Source organism: Schistocerca piceifrons, chromosome 1 (genome assembly GCF_021461385.2).
Source record: "Schistocerca piceifrons isolate TAMUIC-IGC-003096 chromosome 1, iqSchPice1.1, whole genome shotgun sequence".
Lineage (NCBI taxonomy): Eukaryota > Metazoa > Arthropoda > Insecta > Orthoptera > Acrididae > Schistocerca > Schistocerca piceifrons.
Window position 1 is genome coordinate 673,379,685 of NC_060138.1, and position 26,241 is coordinate 673,405,925.

General features: G+C 40.6%; 1 protein-coding gene across 1 annotated transcript in view; it reads right to left on the reverse strand.

Moving 5' to 3' along the window:
* The window catches only part of LOC124709068 (NAD(P)H pyrophosphatase NUDT13, mitochondrial-like), a 63,771-nt gene that overhangs the window by 28,418 nt on the left and 9,112 nt on the right, over nt 1-26,241 (reverse strand). The window contains exon 3 of the mRNA XM_047240719.1: nt 3,202-3,445. Coding sequence (XP_047096675.1) covers nt 3,202-3,445 — 244 coding nt within the window. The remainder of the gene's footprint in view (nt 1-3,201; nt 3,446-26,241) is intronic.

Genomic DNA, 26,241 nt, shown 5'->3' on the forward strand with positions numbered 1-26,241 from the left:
ACTGCAACCTACATCCTGCTGAATCTGCTTAGTGCATTCATCTCTTGGTCTCCCTCTGTGATTTTTACCCTCCACGCTGCCCTCCAGTACTAAATTGGTGATCCCTTGATGCCTCAGAACATGTCCTACCAAACGATCCCTTCTTCTAGTCAAGTTGTGCCACAAACTTCTTTTCTCCCAAATCCTATACAATACCTCCTCATTAGTTATGTGATCTACCCATCTAATCTTCAGCATTCTTCTGTAGCACCACATTTCGAAAGCTTCTATTCTCTTCTTGTCCAAACTATTTATCGTCCATGTTTCACTTCCATACATGGCTACACTCCATACAAATACTTTCAGAAATGACTTCCTGACACTTAAATCTATACTCGATGTTAACAAATTTCTCTTCTTCAGAAACGCTTTCCCTGCCATTGCTAGTCTACATTTTATATTCCCTCTACTTCGACCATCATCAGTTATTTTGCTTCCCAAATAGCAAAACTCCTTTACTACTTTAAGTGTCTCATTTCCTAATCTAATTCTTCAGCATCACCCGACTTAATTCGACTACATACCATTATCCTTATTTGGGTTTTGTTGATGTTCATCTTATATCCTCCTTTCAAGACACAATCCATTCCATTCAACTGCTCTTCCAAGTCCTTTGCTGTCTCTGACAGAATTAGAATGTCATCAGCGAACCTCAAAGTTTTTATTTCTTCTCCATGGATTTTAATACCTACTCTGAATTATTCTTTTGTTTCCTTCACTACTTGCTCAATATACAGATTGAATAACATTGGGGAGAGGCTACAACCCTGTCTCACTCCCTTCCCAACCACTCCTTCCCTTTCATGTCCCTCGCCCTTATAACTGCCATCTGGTTTCTGTACAAATTGTAAATAGCCTTTCGCTCCCTGTATTTTACTCCTGCCACCTTCAGAATTTGAAAGAGAGTATTCCAGCCAACATTGTCAAAAGCTTTCTCTTCGTCTACAAATGCTAGAAAGGTAGGTTTGCCTTTCCTTAATCTAGCTTCTAAGATAAGTCGTACGGTCAGTATTGCCTCACGTGTTCCGATATTTCTGCAGAATCCAACCTGATCTTCCCCAAGGTCGGCTTCCAGTTTTTCCATTCGTCTGTAAAGAATTCGCATTAGTATTTTGCAGCCGTGACTTATTAAACTGATCGGTAATTTTCACATCTGTCAACACCTGCTTTCTTTGGGAATTGTTATATTCTTCTTGAAGTCTGAGGGTATTTCGCCTGTCTCATACAACTTGCTCACCAGATGGTAGAGTTTTGCCAGGACTGGCTCTCCCAAGATTGTCAGTAGTTCTAAGGGAATGTTGTCTACTCCCGGGGCCTTGTCAAACTCTTCACGCAGTATCATATCTCCCTTTTCATCTTCATCTACATCCTCTTCCGTTTCCATAATATTGTCCTCAAGTATATCCCCCTTGTATAGACCCTCTATATACTCCTTCTACCTTTCTGCTTTCCCTTCTTTGCTTAGAACTTGTTTCCATCTGAGCTCTTGATATTAATACAAATGGTTCTCTTTTCTCCAAAGGTCTCTTTAATTTTCCTGTAGGCAGTATCTATTTTACCCTAGTGAGATAAGCCTCTATATCCTTACATTTGTCCTCTAGCCATCCCTGCTTAACCATTTTGCACTTCTTGTCGATCTCATTTTTGAGACGTTTGTGTTCCTTTTTGCCTGCTTCATTTACTGCATTTTTATATTTTCTCCTTTCATCAATTAAATTCAATATTTCTTCTGTTACCCAAGGATTTCTACTAACCCTCGTCTTTTTACCTACTTGATCCTCTGCTGCCTTCACTACTTCATCCCTCAAAGTTACCCATTCTTCTTCTACTGTATTTCTTTCCCCCATTCCTGTCAATTGTTTTCTTAGTTTATTCAGGTCCCATCTCCTTACATTCCCGCCTTTTTGCAGTTTCTTCAGTTTTAATCTACAGTTCATAACCAATAGATTGTGGTCAGAGTCCACATCTGCCCCTGGAAATGGCTTACAATTTAAAACCTGGTTCCTAAATCTCTGTCTTACCATTATATAATCTATCTGAAACCCGTCAGTATCTCCAGGCTTCTTCCATGTATACAACCTTCTTTCATGATTCTTAAACCAAGTGTTTGCTATGATTAAGTTGTGCTCTGTGCAAAATTCTACCAGGCGGCTTCCTCTTTCATTTCTTATTCCCAATCCGTTATTCACCTACTACAATTCCTTCTCTCCCTTTTCCTACTGCCGAATTCCAATCACCCATGACTATTAAATTTTCGTCTCCCTTCGCTATCTGAATAATTTCTTTTATTTCATCATACATTTCTTCAATTTCTTCGTCATCTGCAGAGCTAGTAGGCATATAAACTTGTACTACTGTAGTAGGCGTGGGCTTCGTGTCTATCTTGGCCACAATAATGCATTCACTATGCTGTTTGTAGTAGCTTACACGCACTCCTATTTTTTTATTCATTATTAAACCGACTCCTGCATTACCCCTATTTGATTTTGTATTTATAACCCTGTATTCGCCTGACCAAAAGTCTTGTTCCTCCTGCCACCAAACTTCACTAATTCCCACTATATCTAACTTTAACCTATCCATTTCCCTTTTTAAATTTTCTAACCTACCTGTTCGTTTAAGGGATCTGACATTCCACACTCCGATCCGTAGAATGCCAGTTTTCTTTCTCCTGATAACGACATCTTTTTGAGTAGTCCCCGCCCGGAGATCCGAATGGGGGACTATTTTACCTCCAGAATATTTTACCCAAGAGGACGCCATCATCATTTAACCATACAATAAAGCTGCATGCCCTCGGGAAAAATTACGGGTGTAGTTTCCCCTTGCTTTTAGCCATTCGCAGTACCACCACAGCAAGGCCATTTTGGTTAGTGTTACAAGGCCAGATCAGTCAATCATCCAGACCATTGCCCCTGCAACTACTGAAAAGGCTGCTGCCCCTCTTCAGGAACCACATGTTTGTCTGGCCTCTCAACAGATACCCCTGTGTTGTGGTTGCACCTACAGTAGGGCTATCTGTATCGCTGAGGCACGCAAGCCTCCCCACCAATGGCAAGGTCCATGGTTCATGTATTAATCCAACTTTACATAATGTGGAGGCACTCATGTAAGAAAAATTCTGATTTATTGCGTATTGCAACTAGAAATAAAACATGATACCTGTTTCAACGAAGCCTGCTATGCACGTATACATTCCAGGTGGGTGTGAATGTTGACGTACTAGTAAAATTTTGCTGTTGTTGTAAGTTCTGACCAAAGTTATTCCAACAGGATTTACTGCTGGATAGTGAGATTTATGGCACGAAACACATTTCTTCTGTGTCCTTGCAGGTGCAGGAATCAGTTCCTGACCACAAGAACTGCAAAAATTAAACTCTTCATTCCATTTTAGGAGAGCTAAAGCCTGCAACAGTTTCACAACCAAACAAAAAATATATGATTGCACAATATAAATCACTTAGTACAATCGGGTTAACTGCTACTTTTAATCTATGCATCTAAGAAAACCTCCATAAATGTTGGTTTCCTTATGTTGAGGTTATCTAAGAAACGCAAGAAAATTTGTAATTATATGCAGCCTGTAATTCTTTTGAATGTTATAGCAAGAACTAGTCCTTTCACTGTTTGTAACATATCTTATCACTATGTCAATAAAATAAAAAAATCATCCTGGCATTTGCCTTATGTGATTTGGAGAAATTAAGGAAACTTAAATCTGGATGGACAGATGAGTTTATGAAACCCACTCCTCAGAAATGTGAACTCTTTGCCTAATTACTCCACCACTATACTTAATGATAATATTTCGGGATAAGTTAACTGCTCGATTGTGCACAAAGGTACCCCGTAATGAAGTAACAATTGGATTTATACAAGTACAACTTGAAGGCATTTTGTAGCAACTAAGAGTATTAATTAAAGTTATTCTCTGATAAAATATTTATTCAGCAATTCATAAGTTTGAGAACAACAGCAGATACAATATTAATAGGAAAAATGTTGCATTCTAATGTAGCAGTTGTCTAGTGTGAAATGAATAGTCACCAATGTTAGCTAAACAATGTCAGTACTGTTGTAGCAGTCTTTTGTTAACACCATTGCCCCCACATGACAAAGGGTAAAAATCAAGAACTGTAGGGCTTTCAAAACATTTAAATAGCTGATACATTATTGACAGAGCATTCCCTATCATCATGCATTACATTACTCATGCAATCCCTACACAAATTCTCAATATGCATTGGATCTTAACACCCCATCCCCCACCCACCCCTTCTACATCTGTCTACCTTGACAGCTCATGGCTCAATGCCTTAACAACACAGTGGTGCTACCTCAGAGTGGGGGGAGGCAGTGACCCATATTATTCACATAACTTGATATCTTTCATCATACTAACTTTAACTGAAATTACTTTGGGTAGTAAGGAAGTGAAATAAATTTGTTTGAAAGCAGGTAAATGTTTTTTTCACTTCTGAAAATCTTCAATATCACACAGAGAAGCTGAATGTAAGTACTCTGTAACTGTTGTACAAATGACACATTCCATATCAAAATATTTATTGTGAATATGGTTTGCTGAATATGTAGCTAATTACAATTACAATTACTTAAAAGGCATTCCTTTCCCTATAGGTTATATTTCAAAACTTCCTTGCTTTGATATTGCATTATTTAGATATTAAAACACATTTCTTATTTTTATGCCCCCAATAGCTCTGATAAATGTGTTGGGACCTTCGGAATTTGTGTGAAAACAGTTCAAAGTTATTGACATACACTGTTTTCATTCCACACAATCTTAGTGAGTCTTTTCTGCTATATCAGCCAAAGCACCTGAGCAAGTGTATTTGAAAGGGAGACTATATTCATTTCAGTCCACTATCATCACCATTAGCTTGCCTTTATCCTGATGTGTGTCTCCACATATGCACATGCCATACTCCATCCCATTAATGCAAGCACTATTAAATGATCCTTTATCCTATATATCCTGTGATTCACTCTGTTTTCTTCCATGCACATTTGCTTCACTTGATTTTGATTTATTAGCTATATTTTCTGAGGATCATAAAAGCAATGATTACGGTACTATCCTTAAGTAAAATAAAAACTCTAAAATGTGGTTCATCATTAACTCCATATAGCATCTTATACACTACACGCTAGCTATTTACAGTCACTTTTATTGCGTGAGGAAACCCACAGAATTTTTCCCAAAGAACATTGAAAGTTGTGAATCTTAGTTTAATGAAAGACAGACTGGAGTTTGGAGAGCTAAACTTGTGATTGAAGCAGTCTGTATTAGAGCAAGAAGGAAGCTTCTTTGCCTTGCCTTTGCCTTGATATCAACAAAATTTGATTTTTGTTACTTTTGTATCTGCACAGGCAAGACAACGCCGCAAAATCATTACTGTTTGAATAAATGTATCTGCACTAGCTGACAGTGGCTTGACTATAAAGACGAGGAGCTAAACCTTGGAAGAGGGAATGAAACTCGACATGTGAGTCAATCTTCAGAGGAACATAAAGAGTCCAAACACTGCATAGAAATGAGTAAATACCAGTGTGGGTGATTGAACAACTCAGTACATGGAAACAGAAACAGGTGAACGCCAGGTCTGAAGTAGAAGAAGTCAGCATAAAAACTAATTGGCGCAGCCTATCATTGCTGTCAGTAAACACCAGGGACAGTCATTCAGCCCATAAAATGCTTCACACGCATCATCCATGAGAGCATGCTTCACTAGTCTGCCATGAGATCCACCCAGCTCATACGCATCTATATCAACATCCCCTGGTGGAGATATTAAATCCCTCCCCCCTGAAAAGGCCATTTAGGGCACAAATGTTCAAATCTGTGCTATGACCTCCATCACAGAAGTGCAGATCTATGCCTGAAGTAGGCAATGCCAAAGCAGCTGATGCCTCCAGTGTGGTAGAAGATTGTGGAGGCTGGTATAATGGCTAGTTTGCCTGCATTAGCTGGGGCAAGGACTCATCCATGACTGAGTGGGGAAAGGACGGCACCAGTTCCAATTACATGGGCTTCACAGCAGAGGTTGCAGAAGCAATTGTGGGCAGCATCCTACTCCACATGTGAATGTAAGACAGTGGGGCCAGCAGCAAGTGAACATGCTGCCACAATTGGGAACATTCTACCAGAAAAATGCCTCAACCATCCCTGCCACGTGGCAGACACAGAGAAAACAGTTTTGCAGGTCCAACAGATTGGGGGTGCAACTGACTGGAATGACAGATCAGCTGCTTGTGACTGGCATCCACTACAAACAAATGCCAGCCTTTGTGGACCACCACTACCACATCCAGCAACCACACCTGCTGCTGGACCAAACAGCAGCCCCATGATGAAAGTGCTTCAATGGCCTGAGGCATGCAACTTAGGTGTACAAATCTGAAAGACTCATAGCTGACAATCCAGCAAATGCTCTGCCAGACTGCACCTGTCAACCAGTATTGCTCGGTATGTGGTGAAAAAACTAAACAGTGTACTGTCGTGGGACGAAGCAGACACAGACTTCTTCATTTTGGTGTTGAAAGTTTGTATGCACTGTTCCAATCAGAACTTAGAAGTCAGATGAAACAGGACGGCTGTCATATGTTGGCTACTGTTGAAAATACTAAAAACTTCAAACTCCCTTGAGACAAATTTCTGGCCATTATCAGATACAAGGGTCTGGGGGATTGGAACCCTCGACAGCAGCTGTCGGACATTGTGGAAGACAGTTTGGCAATGTAAGGGAAATTGGGCAATGACAACACATCCACTGCCAACAACCACATGGTTTCCAAAAGGGGGTCTGCAAATGTGGCACGTACCCTGTCTAAGGGTGCTCTGGGCTGGCCAAGGGAAGAACTGATGCAGTGGTGCCGCCTGGTTCTGTGCACAGACTGCACAAGCCCACACAAGATGTTCAATATTGTGACTGATTGGTGGCCAACAGATGTGACATCATGCCAAAGCCTTCACATGAAACAGCAGCAGCAGGTAGAGTGCAGGAGGATGCAATGCCAGAGGGACAACCCTCTCCTTGAGGAGAAAAAACATACACCACACTGACTTATCTTCCGAAGGAACAGACTAAGGCCATCCTGCCTAGACTGCTGAAATGATTTTAAGAGTAGCATGTAGGTGGCCATGTGGTCACAACTTCCCCTGCCACTGAAGGAAAATCAAGCAGCGTTTGCTGCAAGATATCATTTGAAGCACTCCTAATTATTATGGCATCATTTGTTATTAACCAAAATAGCAGCCTAGCGTTAATTTTGATGTAACCATGACCTAAGTGCTAATCAGATTCAGCTGCTTCGAGAGTCATTTATAATCAGTGCGGCAGCTCAACAATGTTCACAAACAATGATAAAGGTTTTGCAATAACCAATGCCAAAATGTTTTACGTTGTTTGACTGATATATTCTGTTCAGAAACAGTTTTGAGGCAGACACTATTTTTGTCTCACACTTCTAGTTATGGTTAATCTCATCAAAGGTCAGTATTTTTGGTATTGCATTACACACTGTAACAATGTTAAACACACACAAGCCTCACTGCAATTCAATGGGAGACTGGCATGGTCGACACAAAAAACAAATATGCAGCACACTAAACCTTTATAAAACAATTGTCAGGAATATCATATGTCATGAATCTGTAGTGTTTTACTGAGGATCAACCCATGGCAGTGGGTTCACACATCCGGTTTGACACACAGCTCAAGCCTCTGTCTGGACTCGACAGACTCCGAAGCCGAACTCTTGACACTTCACTCAATTAGAACTAGCAATGCTTGACACTCAATTTTGCTTACTATCAACCTGTGTGAGACAAAAAATGCATTTATCATTGGGTAAGGGATTGCGGACATCTTACATCCCTGCCCTAAGAGGCTTCTTTGCAGTCGCAGGCAAAAAAAAAAACTTTTTACAAATTACACACACACACACACACACACACACACACAGATACATATGTATGTATCTATCTATCTATTCCTTTGGTGTGCCGTCCTTTCAGCACAGATTTGCTGTCAGTTCTATCATCACTATTTCACTTAGCCTATTTCAGCTAATCCCTTTGGTGTGCCATCCTTTCAGCAGGGCTTTTGCTGTCCATACTATCATCACTATTTCACCTCATCTCCAGTGCCACATGTGAAAGGTACAGAGAAAATATCTCATACTAATGGCTACTCTATTCCTATATTTAACAAAATACTAACATGAAACATATCTGGTGAAACAATTTCAACACAACAAATTGTACAAGTAATTGACAACACTTTGATTTATATTAAGTTCTGCAGATATAAATCTCCAACTAATGTGGTTGTTCGGAAGTTAAGTTTCAGAAGGAATGGGTACTCATTCTGCCATAGATTAAACTTCTGTATTGTAACAGTTGTTATTAATATTGCAAATAAGATAGTACATACATCTTATTATGTTGACATATAGTTCAAAATTTGAAACATCAGTACACAATACACCTTATACTGTGCCAGCATTTTTTTACCCCAATTCAAAAGTGTGAATCACCAACCTCAACAGCTGATTAGATCATCAAATCATCATCCCTTTGCTCTTAATAAGTAATCCTCTATTTATCACCACCATACTTTTCTCATCATCACTTACAATACATACAAATATAAACAGGACAACTTGTTTGAAAATAAATATAATGTTCAATCATTAGCTCTTAAAATATTTCAACTTTCATACACCTCTCAACTCACATAAATCTCCATTACATCGACCTCTTGACTCAATATCATCGTCTCTCCAAAAAAATATGCCCTCAACATCTATTAATCCTCCATAATCGCCTCAATTAACACACAAAAATGCCTCCATGCTCCGTAAATTCTCTACACATCACTACATTCATCATATAAATCATCTCTACACTTCATATTATTCATATAAGTAAGTAGCTCCTCATATGGATATCATTTTACATATCTTCCCTATTTACATTGTTGATAAATTCCACCGCAGGCAAAATTCCACACAGCAAATAATTGAACTCGTAAAACCAAAAGAGGATGTTGAGCACTAACAAACTCCAAGAAGTGGCGTTCAATGGCAACTGCAGGTATTTGTTGCATAAGCTGATGTGTGAAAAATATTGGCCCCCTGATAACTTTACCAACAAGTCCTCCAGCCATGGAACAGGCTATGAGTCCATGAAATATCATGTGTTGACCATCTGTTTACAGTTGCCACAGAGGCGCAAGGCACTGTCTCGCTTCTGAATCACTGTCCAAGGAGTGGCTCACTGACTCGACAAAATAGGGGAAATGATGCCGAGGCCCTTCAAACGCTGCAATTCCATCTTTACTTTGTCATGCATGGCGAAGGAAATGGGCCAGGGGTGACCAAATTTAGGTATCACTGATGGATTAAGGGAGATGTGTGCTTTGAAGTTTTCTGCCCGACTCAAAGTATCCCCAAACAGCTGGTCATATGAACATAGTAAAAAGTCCATGTCTTGAAAGGGTACTGACGAAGACCCTAAACGTACTTTGTGCACTATCTGGAAGCCAAAAATGGTTTGTGCCAGCAGTGAATTAAGCACTAACAACATAATTTGCCGTTCCACATAATTTACAGAAATGGAGCTCACCCCCTCAAAGCAATACACTGTTTACTATAAGACAGAACTTGGCGTAGAACTTGATGTAATTCAGCACAAGAATCTGTACATGTCTAAGTTAATTAACCCTACTATTGCTCCCATAACAACTTGAAACTCAATCAATCACCCATCAGTGTTAGCAGAATACATTAGGGTGCTGCTCTTGGGGCATCGGAAACAGCCTCCAAGTTCAGAGAAAACTCTGGGGACTCCGATGCCCAGCCTGTGGTTCGCCACTGTTGCAAATTTATGCCAAATGGCCTACTTTTCAACATACCCCACACATGGTGCCTACATAAGGGCAGTTCAGTCAAATATGCTCCACACGACAATTAGGGCAGCACCACCAACTTTTCCACCGAGTGGAAATAGATGCAGAAGGGGAACAATGCTGAGAATCCAGAAATGTCATGGGCAACTACTATTACTATTTGACTTATTTGTACCCATTGCGTTCTCAGTGAGTGAAGGCAGAGAGTGTCATAATGTCAACGCACTTGAGTCATCAAAGGTCGCTTCATTCTGCGGCTCAGCGGAAGGGATGGTTGCCTGGCCAAGCCTACAGACACCAGGGACTATTTACCACACGTATCTAACTTCCCTACCGGCCAATTGTTGGAAAGTAGAGCAAAGGCACTGCCATGTGTTCAACTTTAGCTAAGAAAGGGTTACACAAGGTAAATGCCTTGGTTTGGACCCTGCTGTTGCATGCTAACCAGACAATCATGTCTGTAGTTAGTGATTCTGCTTATGAGGTAGCAGACTGGGGCACTCAAACCGACACTTGAATGAGAGACCTTACAGGTTGGTGATCCATGACATATAACGATTGCGCAAAATGTTTGTGGTGCTGGTTAAATTGCAACCCTGCTATCATCATATAGATTTGATATCCAAAATACTGTGTAGGCAGCTGACAGCATTCCTCAAAGGTAAGCTTCTCAGGCTTGGCAGAGGGCTTCAAATTTTTCATGATTTCACGTGACTCTGCACTGCTGGACAGTGACAAGGCAGCTTTATCAGCTGGATCGGCGACTGGTCTTACCTGGGACTGCAGCAAGAACTGGTGCAGATAATTCTCCCACCTCCTGCAGACTTGTCAAAGCCGGCAAACAGCATCAGGGGACAAAGCTTCTCTGCAGGCGCCTGGCTCACCACCAGTGCAGCATGATAGCAGAGCAATTCTACGTTCTACCGAACAGTTCCTGCTTCTGCTCCTGATGCAGCTTTTGTTGCTGCACCTGTAGGTGCAACCACTTCTGTTGACATTGCAAAAATGCCGAGTCCATGGTGGCCACAAATTAAAACTACAAAATAAAAGTGTCACATGTAAGAACGTCTTACATTGCCACATTTGTATTTTCACAGGCACTAAAACTCCACAAAACCGTCACTGTCAGCACAAATGTAACTACACTAGCTGATCATGGCTCAAGTACAAGAAGCTGAACCCTGGAAGAGGGAATGAAACTCAATGTGCAAGGCAGTCTATTGGGGAGCAGAGTGTATGAACAAAGTAAAAAACTAAATGTGACCAATGCAAGTGACTGAACAACTAAGCACACAGAAACAGACAGCACAAGGTGAAGACCAGGTATGACATAGTTGAAATCACAGTTTGGTTTGCAGAATAGTTCTCTTTTTGCAGTTTTTAAGCTAGTCATATGTGTGCTTTTTCTTCAACTCGATAAGCTGTTATAACATGCCATCATAAAAAATTGCCAATAGAAATTCATTCAGTTCAGTAAAGTTTTTTTTAAGGAGTTTTCTCCTTCGTTTTAAACAGTTAAAAAAAGGGGAGGGGGAGCAATTCAGTGCCAATGTGGCGCTATGTTCTTGGAGAAAGTGTGAAGGATATTCCAAAACTGTATCATAGATTGAGAAAATACACAATACTGTATCAGACAGAAGGCAATTAAAGGTATGTGAAATACCTGACACAACAGGCATTTCCGTAGAAAGTGTACAACATTTTGCATGAGAAATAATTATGAGAAAATATTCATCTACATCTACACCTACACCTACGTGATTACTCTGCAGTTCAAAATTATGTACCTGGTAGAGGTTTCACTTAACCACTTTAAAGCTATTTCTCTTCTATTCCACTCTCGAATCGCACATGAGAAAAGCAAACACTTAAATCTTTCTGTGGAAGCTCTGATTTCTCTTGGTTTATTATAATAATCATTCGTCCCTATGTAGGTGACAGCCAAGAAAATATTTTCACACTGAGGAGAAAGTAGGTGATTAAAATTTCACAAGAAGATCCTGTTGCAACAAAAAACGCCTTAGTGGCTAACGCAGCTGCCTAGTAAGCTGGAGACCCAATTTCGATTCCCATCCTTGGTACAGATTTTCACTTGCTGATTCAGCATATATACATAAAAAATGCTTTTGTTTTAACGATCGCCACTCCAATTCATGTATCATATTTGAGGCACTATCTCCCCTATTGTGCAGTAGTGCAAAACGAGATGTCCTTCTTTGAACTTTTTTTATGTCCTCTACCGATCCTGTCTGATGTGGATCTCATATCACACAGCAATATTCCAGAACAGGACATATAAGTGTAGTGTAGGTGGTCTAATAGACCTGTTGCATTTTCTCAGTGTTCTGCCAATAAATCATAGTTCAAATGGCTCTAAGCATTATGGGACTTAACATCTGAGGACATCAGTCCCCTAGACTTAGAACTACTTAAACCTAACTAACCTAAGGACATCATACACATCCATGCCCGAGGTAGGATTCGAAACTGCGACCGTAGCAGCAGCGTGATTCTAGACTGAAGTGCCCAGAACCGCTTGGCCACAGCGGCCAGCTAAATCATAGTCTTTGGTTTGCTTTACCCACAGTGTTTTCTATATGATTGTTCCAACTTAACTTATTTGTGATTGCAATCCCTAAGTAGTTGAATTTACAGCCTTTACATTTGTGTGATTTATTGTGTAACCAAAATTTAGCAGATACCTTTTGGTACTCATGTGGATGACTTCACACTTTTCATTATGTATAATCAGTTACTACTTTTTGTGCCATACAGGTATCTTGTCTGAATCATTCTGCAATTTGTTTTTATTATCTGTTGACTTTACAAGACAGTAAATGACAGCATCATCTGCAAACAATTTTAGAGTGCTACTCAGATTGTCTCCTAAATCATTTATGTAGATGAGGAACAACAGAGGGCTCATAATACTTCCTTGGGGAATGCCCACTATTACTTCTGTTTCACTCATTGACTTTCCATCAGTTATTAAAAACTGTGATCTTTCTACCAGGAAATAATGAATCCAGTCTCACAACTGAGATGCTAGTCTATAGAACAATATTTTCTGAATCTGTGTTGGCTGTCTGTCAATAAATAGTTTTCTTCAAGATAACTCATCATGTTTGAACACAGTACATGTTCCAAAATCGTACTGCAAATCGACATTAGCAATATGGTTTTTTTTAGTGGATTACTCCTATTTCCTTTCTTGGTTATTGGTGTACTTGTGCAACTTTCCATTCCTTAGGTACAGATCTTTCAATGAGCAATCGGTTGTATACGATTTGAAATATATAGCTATCGTATCAGCATAGTTTGAGAGGAACCTGACTGGTAAACAATCAAGACCAGAGGCCTTGCCTTTATTAAGTGATTTAAGGTGCTTTGCTACATCGAGCAGTGTCTACTGCTGGCAGCTGCTCTTGGTTTGAATTCTGGAATATTTACTTAATCCCCTTTGGTGGAAGAATTTCAGAAAACCGTGATTAGTAACTTTGTTTTAGTGGCATTTTCATCAATAATGTCACCATTGTTATCACACAGTGAATGTATTGATTTTGTGTTTCTGCTGGTGTACTTAACATAAAACCAGAATCTCTTTGGATTATCTGCCTGATTTCGAGAGAAAGTTTCATTATGAAAAGTATTAAAAGCATCTCGCATTGAAGTTCATGCTACATTTTGAGCTTCAGTAAAACTTTGCCAATCTTGAGAATTTTGTGTTCCTTTAAATTTGGCATGCTTTTTTTAAATTTTATGTAGCTTCTGCAACAAGCATTCTGACCTGTTTAGCATACCATCTCCTATGCTCTCAGTACCACCTCTTATTATTTGGTAAATGTCTCTCAATAGCCACTGACACTATTTCTTGAATTTAAACCACTTCTCGTCTGTGCTTACATATTTTCATTGGAAAGAGTGGAAATGGTCTCTTAGGAAGGCCTCTAACAAATTTTTAGTGGATTTTTAAACAGGTGTATTTTGCATTTATTTTTGGTGGGTTTGGATGTTAGTTTCCAGTCTCGTTACAACAACATTGTGATCACTAATCCCTCTATCTGTTATAACGCTCCCTTTTTGCTCAGGATTATTTGTTGCTAAGAGGTTAAGTATGTTTTCGCAACTATTTACACTTACAGTGGGCTCCTGATCTAATTGTTCAAAATAATTCTCTGAGAGCACATTCAGAATGATTTCGGACAACTTTTATGCCTACCTCCAACTTAAAACATATATTTTTTCCAACGCATCGAGGGCTGGTTGAAGTCACCACTAACTATAACTGTATGAGTTGGGTTGTTTTTTGTTGTTGTGGTCTTCAAGTTCTGAGACTGGTTTGATGCAGCTCTCCATGCTACTCTATCCTGTGCAAGCTTCTTCATCTCCCAGTACCTACTGCAACCTACACCCTTCTGAATCTGCTTAGTGTATTCATCTCTTGGTCTCCCTCTATGATTTTTACCCTCCATGCTGCTGCCCTCCAATACTAAATTGGTGATCCCTTGATGCCTCGGAACATGTCCTACCAACCGATCCCTTCATGTAGTCAAGTTGTGCCACAAACTCCTCTTCTCCCCAATTCTATTCAATACCTCCTCATTAGTTATGTGATCTACCCATCTAATCTTCAGCATTCTTCTGTAGAACCACATTTAAAAACTTCTATTCTCTTCTTGTCCAAACTATTTATCATCCATGTTTCACTTCCATACATGGCCAAACTTCATACAAATACTTTCAGAAACGACTTCCTGACACTTAAATCTATACTCGATGTTAACAAATTTCTCTTCTTCAGAAATGCTTTCCTTGCCATTGCCAGTCTACATTTTGTATCCTCTCTTCTTCAACCATCATCAGTTATTTTGCTCCCCAAACAGAGACACACTGCTACTTTAAGCGCATCACCCGACTTAATTCGACTACATTCCATTATCCTCATTTTGCTTTTGTTGATTTCATCTTCTATCCTACTTTCAAGACACTGTCCATTCCGTTCAACTGCTCTTCCAAGTCCTTTGCTGTCTCTGACAGAATTACAATGTCATCGGCAAACCTCAAAGTTTTTATTTCTTCTCCATGGATTTTAATACCTACTCCGAATTTTTCTTTTGTTTCCTTTACTGTTTGCTCAATATACAGATTGAATAACATCGGGGATAGGCTACAATCCTGTCTCACTCCTCTCCCAACCACTAGATTAGATTGGATTAGTACTTGTTCCATAGATCATGAATACGACACTTCGTAATGATGTGGAATGTGTCAGGTTAATAAAAGCTGTCTATACAAGATTAATAACAAAGTGCAGTATACAAATTTTGAAAGTGATTACACAAAAACTACTATCCTTTATTTAGATTCTTATAGGTGGTGAATGTACATGTTCAGTAAGAGACATAGAACAGCTTTCCCACGGCAGGCAGTGACAGATGCATGTGTGTCTCCCGGGTAGGCCGCTAGATGTCAGCCCCCAAAGTTACATAGATTAGATTAGTACTTGTTCCATACATCATGAATACGACACTTCATAATGATGTGGAATGTGTCAGGTTAATAAAAGGTGTCTATACAAGATATTACATGACAATTAATATATACACTCCTGGAAATTGAAATAAGAACACCGTGAATTCATTGTCCCAGGAAGGGGGAACTTTATTGACACATTCCTGGGGTCAGATACATCACATGATCACACTGACAGAACCACAGGCACATAGACACAGGCAACAGAGCATGCACAATGCCGGCACTAGTACAGTGTATATCCACCTTTCGCAGCAATGCAGGCTGCTATTCTCCCATGGAGACGATCGTAGAGATGCTGGATGTAGTCCTGTGGAACGGCTTGCCATGCCATTTCCACCTGGCGCCTCAGTTGGACCAGCGTTCGTGCTGGACATGCAGACCGCGTGAGACGACGCTTCATCCAGTCCCAAACATGCTCAATGGGGGACAGATCCGGAGATCTTGCTGGCCAGGGTAGCTGACTTACACCTTCTAGAGCACGTTGGGTGGCACGGGATACATGCGGACGTGCATTGTCCTGTTGGAACAGCAAGTTCCCTTGCCGGTCTAGGAATGGTAGAACGATGGGTTCGATGACAGTTTGGATGTACCGTGCACTATTCAGTGTCCCCTCGACGATCACCAGTGGTGTACAGCCAGTGTAGGAGATCGCTCCCCACACCATGATGCCGGGTGTTGGCCCTGTGTGCCTCGGTCGTATGCAGTCCTGATTGTGGTGCTCACCTGCACGGCGCCAAACACGCATACGACCATCATTGGCACCAAGGCAGAAGCGACTCTCATCGCTGAAGACGACACGTCTCCATTCGTCCCTCCATTCACGCCTGTCGCGACACCACTGGAGGCGGGCTGCACGATGTTGGGGCGTGAGCGGAAGACGGCCTAACGGTGTGCGGGACCGTAGCCCAGCTTCATGGAGACAGTTGCGAATGGTCCTCGCCGATACCCCAGGAGCAACAGTGTCCCTAATTTGCTGGGAAGTGGCGGTGCGGTCCCCTACGGCACTGCGTAGAATCCTACGGTCTTGGCGTGCATCCGTGCGTCGCTGCGGTCCGGTCCCAGGTCGACGGGCACGTGCACCTTCCACCGACCACTGGCAACAACATCGATGTACTGTGGAGACCTCACGCCCCACGTGTTGAGCAATTCGGCGGTACGTCCACCCGGCCTCCCGCATGCCCACTATACGCCCTCGCTCAAAGTCCGTCAACTGCACATACGGTTCACGTCGACGCTGTCGCGGCATGCTACCAGTGTTAAAGACTGCGGTGGAGCTCCGTATGCCACGGCAAACTGGCTGACACTGACAGCGGCGGTGCACAAATGCTGCGCAGCTAGCGCCATTCGACGGCCAGCACCGCGCTTCCTGGTGTGTCCGCTGTGCCGTGAGTGTGATCATTGCTTGTACAGCCCTCTCGCAGTGTCCGGAGCAAGTATGGTGGGTCTGACATACCGGTGTCAATGTGTTCTTTTTTCCATTTCCAGGAGTGTATATATATATATTTTTTTTTGGGGGGGGGGGGGGGGGTTGGGGAAATTACCCACTTACTATATCCAAAAATTCATCTAATGAGTAGAAGGAGTTGACATTAAGAAATTCTTTCAATTTCCTTTTAAATGCTATATGGCTATCTGTCAGACTTTTTATGCTATTAGGTAAGTGACCAAAGACTTTTGTGGCAGCATAATTTATCCCCTTCTGAGCCAAAGTTAGATCTAACCTTGAGTAGTGAAGATCATCCTTTCTCCTAATGTTGTAGCCATGTACACTGCTATTACTTTTGAATTCATTCAGATTGTTAACAACAAATTTCATAAGTGAATATATATATATTGTGAGGCCACAGTGAAGATTTCTAGCTCTTTAAATAAGTGTCTGCAGGATGATCTTGGATGAGATCCAGCAATTATTCTGATTACACGCTTTTGTGCAATGAACACTATTTTACTCAATGATGAGTTACCCCAGAATATGATGCCATTCGAAAGCAGAGAATGAAAATAGGCATGGTAAGCTAATTTACTCTGATGTATATTGCCAAAATTTGCAATGACCCTAATAGCATAAGCAGTTGAGCTCAAACATTTCAGCAGATTCTCAGTGGTTTTTTTTCCAGTTCAACCCTCATCAATGCATACACCTAGAAATTTTGAATATTCTACCTTAGCTACCGATTTCTGATCGAAGTCTATATTTATTAATGGTGTCATTCCATTTACTGTGTGGAACTGTATATATTGTGTTTTGTCAATGTTTAATGAGAGCCCATTCACAGAGAACCACTTAATTATTTTCTGAAAAACGTCATTTACAATTTCGCCAGTTAATTCTTGTCTGTTGGGTGTGATAGCTATACTTGTATCATCGGCAAAAAGTACCAGCTTTGCATCTTCGTGAATATAGAATGGCAAGTCATTAATATATATTAAGAACAGCAGAGGACCCAAGACCGAACCTTGCGGCACCCCATTCTTGATTGTTCCCCAGTTTGAGAAATCACCATTTTTTTGCATATTATATGAACTGTTTATTTCAACTTTCTGCACCCTTCCAGTTAGGTATGATTTAAACCATTTGAGCACCGTCCCATTCATACCACAGTACTTGCGATTATCTAGAAGTATTCCATTATTTACACAATCAAAAGCCTTTGATAGATCACAAAAAATCCCAACGGGTGACTTCTGGTTACTCAGAGCATTTAATATTTCATTAGTGAAAGTATATATAGCGTTTTCTGTTGAAATGTCCTCCAGACAGCTGCTCAGGTACTGCAGGATTTCTGCAAGATTTTTAAATCACATACCCAGATCACTAGTGTCATTATCTAACTATAGAATAATTTAGGTGTAAAGAATATCATGTAAAGAACAATTTTTGCAAAGTGCTTCATATATACATATGGGACTCCTGGAGTTGGGCTGGGTGGTTTGTTTACTGGCTGAAGGGAGGAGAAGGGTTTTTTGAAGGACTGAACAGTGAGGTCATCAGTCCCTTGTTCAAGGGGTAGTCCATCTGGAGTTAGTGACATCAGCCAGAAATTTGGTCAGATTGTGATAGTATGTAGTAGTAGTAGAACTGGTACACAAAAAGCAATGTTGCTGCCAAAGGTGATAAATAATTAAAATAGGGGTAAAAGTAACTTCCTGACACATTAAAACTGTGTGCCAGACTGGGTCTTGAGCTTGGGACCTCTGTCTTTCTTTTGCAAGTGCTCTACTGCCTGAGCTATCTAAGCACAACTCACGACATGCCCTCACAACTTTACTCCCACCAGTACCTCATCTCCTACCTCCCAAACTTTACAGGTATTGTCCTGCATACCTGTTGGGGTTAGCATTCCTGGAAGAAAGGATATTTCTGTGATGTGGCTGAGCCACAGCCTGGGGGATTGTTTCCAGAATGAATTTTCAGTTCGCAGCTAAGCCAAGTCTTCGAAATATCCTTTCTTTCAGGAATACTAGCTCCACAAGGTATGTAGGAGGACTTCAGTGGAGCCTGGAAGGTAACAGACAGGGTAATAATGGAAGTACAACTGTGAGGGAAAATTATGAGTCAAGCTTAGATAGATCATTTGGTAGAACATTTGCCTGCAAAAGGCATAGGTTCCAGGTCAGAGCTCCATTCCAGGACACAGTTTTAATCTGCCAGGAAGTTTCAAATCAGTGCACACTCCACTACAGCGTGAAAATTCATTCTGCAGAGGTAAAAAAATATATGGGTCAGGCCAGCCTGCAGGTCAGAGAGCAGGTGAGGACTTCCACAGATGTCTTCTGTGGCAAGAGGTATCTCGCTCATGTCTGACCTACACCAACCCAATGAGGGGTAAGATAGGAAGAGAATAAACAATTCCTTCCAGAAAGGAGATCTGCAACAGTAAAAGCAAAGGAGCTAAAAATGTAATGAACATCTGTAGGACTGATAACAGTAAAATAAGATAGAGAAATAAGCAGGTCAGTTGGTGGGCAGGCACATTCAAGTGTCCTCAGAAGTTCAGCAGGTGGCAGAGAGCGTGTCATCCACAACTTTCCCACCCCTAATCTGTTACGGTCAAAGTGTTAAAGATGGGAATAAAACTCACACTCTGCAAGAAAGCATAAAAACCTGCTCTTTCATCATCAACTAGTGTCAAGGATAAGGTAGCCTTAAGGTCTTGCCTCCATCGGAGAACTATATGAAGGATCACTCCTAAAAAGTAAAATACGGTGCAGTAGAGAAAAGGTCTAACTGAACCTAAAAGTGATGAAGACAGAGTAAAAGTGGGTCTGGTGGAGGAGTAGAGTAGTAGGTCCCCAGGCCTACCATATGGCAGGAGACACCCCAACCCAACTCCCCTAACTCCCACCATCGAAGCAGTTTAAAACTTTCGATCTAAGAATAAACAGCTCTTTCTTGCAGGGAACAAGTTCAGTTGTCTGTACATTGTCTGCCAATGTTAGAGGCAAAGAAACTGGAAGATTGTGGTTGACATAGAGATCCAGATCCAGAAGGGGGCATTCCACCAGAATGTGAGCTACTGTCTGCGAGACTGCTCAACCACAAGGTGGAAGGTGGCTCATAACATAATATACAACTATGGATTAATATGGTACGATTGATATGGAGGCCACATAGGACAGTGGATTCCTTCTGGGAGGAAAGGAAGGAGTAGTGCCATGGATCCACAGTCTCTTTGATAACACACAGACCTTATTTCTACTTGCAAATCCATGCCTGGGATCATCAAAGTGAATGTTGGATGAGTAATCAGTCACTTCTCTAGCCAAACATTTGGCCAGTTCATTCCTTGAGATACCCATGACTTGAGACCCAGAGAAAAACAACTGAGCATGTAGTATAAGTAAGGTCAGAGAGAAGATTGTGAATAGCACACATCATAAGGTGACAAGAGTAACATTAGTCAATAGTTTGTAGACTGCTCATTGACTCACTATAAATCAAAACTTGGTCAGGGGAGGTCTGTTTAGTAAAACATAGGGCTCTGTTAATGGCTACCAGCTCTGCTGTAAAATACTGGCAGTGAACATTGTTCTTGACCAGACCTGGGGCTGATGTAAACTCCCCAGTGACACTCTCCATCTGCTCACAGAATCTATATCTAATGGTGGTGACAACTTGCCAAAACAGTTTCAGTTAATTCTTCTGCAAGAGCCTCCATAACTATACATCGAGTCTCCTTCCAGAGTCACCCAAGATAAGAAGGATGTGACACCAAAGGTGACCAGGAAATAAGACCTATACAGGTGTATCTCTCTCAGTACCCTCACCAACTCTGCATAGTGGGGAATATGTCCCATGAAAGCTCTGTCTTTGTTTTACCACATGTCACTGTTTTAGAGTATTCACTACTATTGGATTCTGTGGCAATCTTTCTTTACATATTATCAAAGAGACTACACATATTTAGTCATGTTCAAGCTTTGGCATATATCATTTGGACATCCTTTTGTGCAAACCTGAGTTATTAAGGAGTGAAACAGTGTTCTGTATCACTGTTGGAATACAATCCTTCCTTACCTACTTGTATGCTAGTGGTCACCTAAAATTAGCAATGAAGTTGCACTGTCATTGAGTGCTATTACGAGGGCAGTTCAATAAGTAACGCAACACATTTTTTTTCTCGGCCAATTTTGGTTGAAAAAACCGGAAATTTCTTGTGGAATATTTTCAAACATTCCCGCTTCGTCTCGTATAGTTTCATTGACTTCCGACAGGTGGCAGCGCTGTACGGAGCTGTTAAAATGGCGTCTGTAACGGATATGCGTTGCAAACAATGGGCAGTGATCGAGTTTCTTTTGGCGGAAAACCAGGGCATCTCAGATATTCATAGGTGCTTGTAGAATGTCTACGGTGATCTGGCAGTGGACAAAAGCATGGTGAGTCGTTGTCATCATCGCCGTAAGGTCAAGCAAGACTGTCTGATCTCCCGCGTGCAGGCCGGCCATGCACAGCTGTGACTCCTGCAATGGCGGAGCGTGCGAACACACTCGTTCGAGATGATCGACGGATCACCATCAAACAACTCAGTGCTCAACTTGACATCTCTGTTGGTAGTGCTGTCACAATTGTTCACCAGTTGGGATATTCAAAGGTTGGTTCCCGCTGGGTCCCTCGTTGTCTAACCGAACACCATAAAGAGCAAAGGAGAACCATCTGTGCGGAATTGCTTGCTCATCATGTGGCTGAGGGTGACAATTTCTTGTCAAAGATTGTTACAGGCGATGAAACATGGGTTCATCACTTCGAACCTGAAACAAAACGGCAATCAATGGAGTGGCGCCACACCCACTCCCCTACCAAGAAAAATTTTAAAGCCATACCCTCAGCCGGTAAAGTCATGGTTACAGTCTTCTGGGACGCTGAAGGGGTCATTCTGTTCGATGTCCTTCCCCATGGTCAAACAATCAACTCTGAAGTGTATTGTGCTACTCTTCAGAAATTGAAGAAACGACTTCAGCGTGTTCGTAGGCACAAAAATCTGAACGAACTTCTCCTTCTTTATGACAATGCAAGACCTTACACAAGTCTTCGCACCCGAGAGGAGCTCACAAAACTTCAGTGGACTGTTCTTCCTCATGCACCCTACAGCCCTGATCTCACACCATCGGATTTCCATATGTTTGGCCCAATGAAGGACGCAATCCGTGGGAGGCACTACGCGGATGATGAAGTTATTGATGCAGTACGACGTTGGCTCCGACATCGACCAGTGGAATGGTACCGTGCAGGCATACAGGCCCTCATTTCAAGGTGGCGTAAGGCCGTAGCATTGAATGGAGATTACGTTGAAAAATAGTGTTGTGTAGCTAAAAGATTGGGGAATAACCTGGTGTATTTCAATGCTGAATAAAACAACCCCTGTTTCAGAAAAAAAATGTGTTGCATTACTTATTGAACTGCCCTCGTAATTTCCCTACATTCTGTCAACAAGATAACAGTTTCAGTATTTTTGGCTTCTGTTGAGGAATCTACAAGCTCTCCATCTCATCTTATGGGAGAGCAACCATCACCTGCTTTAGGCCACTCATAATCTCTCATCAGGGTAACATTCTTGAATGTGGAGCAAAATTGAGCACTTCAGGGAGCACAGATGTTGCCTTCTATTTCTAGTTGGTGATGGTCCTCAAGCTGTGAACTTCAGTGGAACTTGTTGCACTGTTTCACAGTGCCCTACACTTGATAGATCACAAGTTGTGAAAGCTGAAAGGCAGGAGTCATGGTACATGTGACAGGCAAGCAGAGTAAGTGCATTTTTCTAAAGTTCTTTACTGGAAACTCAGGTATGCTCCTTACTAAGAACACTGACACAGTGTCCAACATGCTTTGGCAGAGCTCAACATAATCAAAGAACATGTTTGATTCTCAACAGCCAAAGGTGTTGTGTCTAGCCAACAGTTTTTGTAACTAAGTGATCAAATAGACAGTGGCAACGAGGACACACTACAATTTCATCAACTGAGATGTCAGTTGTCGTCATCTTAAGCCTGAGACACAGGAGTATACAAGTTTAGCGCAAATATTCCTAACTGAGAGGAATGCAGAAAGTAGATGATACTGAATGCTATTCCCTGAACTCAGTACTTGGTCTCCCCACCAAACTGCTGGAGAAACAAGCAGATTCATATGGTGATACAATTCAGAAGTTTAAACAATGCGTTAAGAAATTTGACTGGAAACGTAATTATCAAAAACCTGATGTCAATAGAAAATTACCACGTTTAATGATGAAGCTGTATTACTGTTTGAAAGCATATTCTCAAAAAGAATCTACAGAGCGCAAACTAGACAACTAGTGAAAACGCCATGGATCACTTTGGTTGCCAAAATATCCTGTAAATGGAAACAAGAGCAATTACTGAATACAGATATTCAAATAATGCTCATAAACAGAACTTCTACAAAATATATTGCAAAATTTTAAACAAAGTGACTGAAAAAGCAAAACATGTATAGTTGTTGGTCAAAAACAATAATTCACATAACAAAATCAAAAGTATGTGGAATGTTACAAAAAGTAAGACAAAAAATATTGCCGAGATTTTCAATGGATACATTCTAAATGTCACTGAGAAAACAGGCTGTGGGTCAGAGGGTCTACATGAAGTGATGGATATTCTCAAATGGCAAGCTCCAAACACTTCTGATGAGACGATGTTATCTCCTATAAACAATAGGGAACTTATGGAGTACCACTGTCTTATTGAAAAACAGCTGGCTTTGACAGCATCTCAAGCAATCTACTGAAATAATGTTCTATCAAAATACGTAGAATACTGAGCCATAATCTTAACTCAAAAATGTATCAAGTCATATTCCCAGAGAGAATTAAATATACTACTGTAAAATCTCTTTCAAAAATGTGGATGCATCAAAAGTGAATAATTACAGGCCAGTTTCACTTTTAAAAGTATTTAAAAGGTTGTTGCATACCAGGATTGCCAAGCTCCTTTGAACACTTCAGCGTTCTAAGTAAATGACAGTTACATATTCTGAAGAATATAAGCAATGAACAACCAATCTTCACATTTGTGGAAGACATCTTACAAGGAAACATCACCAACTTGATCACATATTTTGTGGAGAAAATAGTACAACTACAAGATATCAGCCCGAGCAGTCGATCCCGCATAAAAATTTGGGCCATGATTCTGACAGTGTAATGTTATGACCTCCTGTAAGTACAGCTTTTAAACTTCCTGTATGCCTATTGTTTGTCACATGCTCACCCCCCCCTGTACCCGCCTAATGCCCAAGTGCAAAGTTCTATACAGTGAAGTGAGTAAGAGGTTTTTGAATTATCATTGTGACATTGGTAACATGCTTTTATTATTGTGTCAAAATGAGCTTAGTGATGTTTCCTTGTTAGAGTCCCTAAATAAGCAAAGTTCACGGTATTTTCTTTTATCTGACAGCAGCTTTTGATTATGTGGATCACAAACTACTATTACAGAAAGCCCAGCAGTATGCCATCAAGAGCCCAAGTAACTTGCTGAAGTATTATCTTGCTAACAGGAAGCAGAAAGTAATTTTGGAAGCAGTGGATTGCAAATTGGGAATAACTGTCAAGCCCAATTGGGGTATTATTCATCACTGGGTCCCACAGGGTTATGTCATGGATCCTTTATCGTTTCTGATTTATACTAATGACCTGCCTGTAGTTGAGTCCAAATTTACCATGTTTGCAGATGACACCAGTTATAACAGCAACCAGCAACATTTTATCAAAATTCTTTAACTGGTTTACTGTTAACTCCCATTCTGCCACCCTAAGCAAGACAAATTTTATGTGGTTTCAATCAAGTCACAAAAGCCCAAAGGAATAATAAATGACATTCAATAACCAGAAGTTACAGAGTGTGGATAACACCATGTTCCTGAGCATTCATTCAGACTGCAAACTAAACTACGAACACCATATTCATGAAAATGTCAACAGAATGAGCTCTACAGCTTTTGCATTAAGATTGCTATCTCATAACAGGGATCAAACAGTCACAAAGGTATCTTATTTTGCTTGCGTTCATTCTGGCACATCGTATGGAATTATCTTCTATGGGAACTCTACTCTCACTCAAAAAAATCTTCATTGTCCTTGTTCAGAAGAGTGTAAGCCACGTCATAAGTAGAGTACGTCCAAGAAGCTCCTGCATCAAATTGCTTAGCCAGCTAGTAGTACCTGCCACTGAATCTCAATATATTTTTTTTTTTCCTCTGATGTGCTTTGCCAAAGAACCTCACACTCTTTGAAAACAACTCAGTAAATCACATGCGTGATACTAGACATAAGAATGACATACACAACAATTAAAAATCTGTCCCTGCCACAAGGGGGTGCTAACTATGCTGGTGCAATTTTTTTTCAAAACTTTTTTCCCGTGAACTTCAAAATTTAAAGAATAGTGAATCCCTTTCCAAAAGCCAATTTCTCTTACATGACTCAGTGTACTCTGTTCATGCGTGTGTAAAAAAAAAAAAAAAAAAAAGAGCTTGCCAAAGAAAACATACAGTTATAACAGCTTCATGACTGTCTAATGTTAATTTAAGTTTTTATGTGAATCATGTTATTTTTGATTAGTCATTGTGTAATGCAATTATTTATTATTATTGTATATGTAATGATGAACTGATTGCATAGTAGTAGGACAACTATGTATGTAAAACTGTTCTGAACACATCACTATTGAAGATATAGTCATTTATTGTTTATTTCTAATACTGTAGTACCAGTTTAGTTGTAAGGAACTCATCACTGTTTGGATTTTAAAAAAACTCACATTTTTTTCACTGACTTTCACGATTCTTATTTCCACCAGAATGTGATTGGTCTTCCTGATGGTTCAGTGGAAGAAGAGTCACATGGCCCAGTGAACTTCCTACAGGGTCCTGATATTTCACCAGAAAATGGACAATGATGTGAAAACTTGAAAAATTATTGCCTCATTCTTATTTTTTGCCAATAAAGTCAGATTTCATCACTACTGACACTATCTAACGAAATTTTACATTGTATTCAATCATATATATTCTCTAGATCATGGACAATATCAGCAGCATAATTTGCCTTGATAATCCCCATTTAAACTTTATTTGTGAGAGACTGCATAGGAATTACACTACAGAGAAAATTTATTCTGCTTCTCCTACTACATCTCAAGCTTTGGCCAGATGATAGAAAGTGTGAGCCACACCCTACAGTGTTTGATTTTCCAGTAGGACAACTTCCAGCAAAGTAGT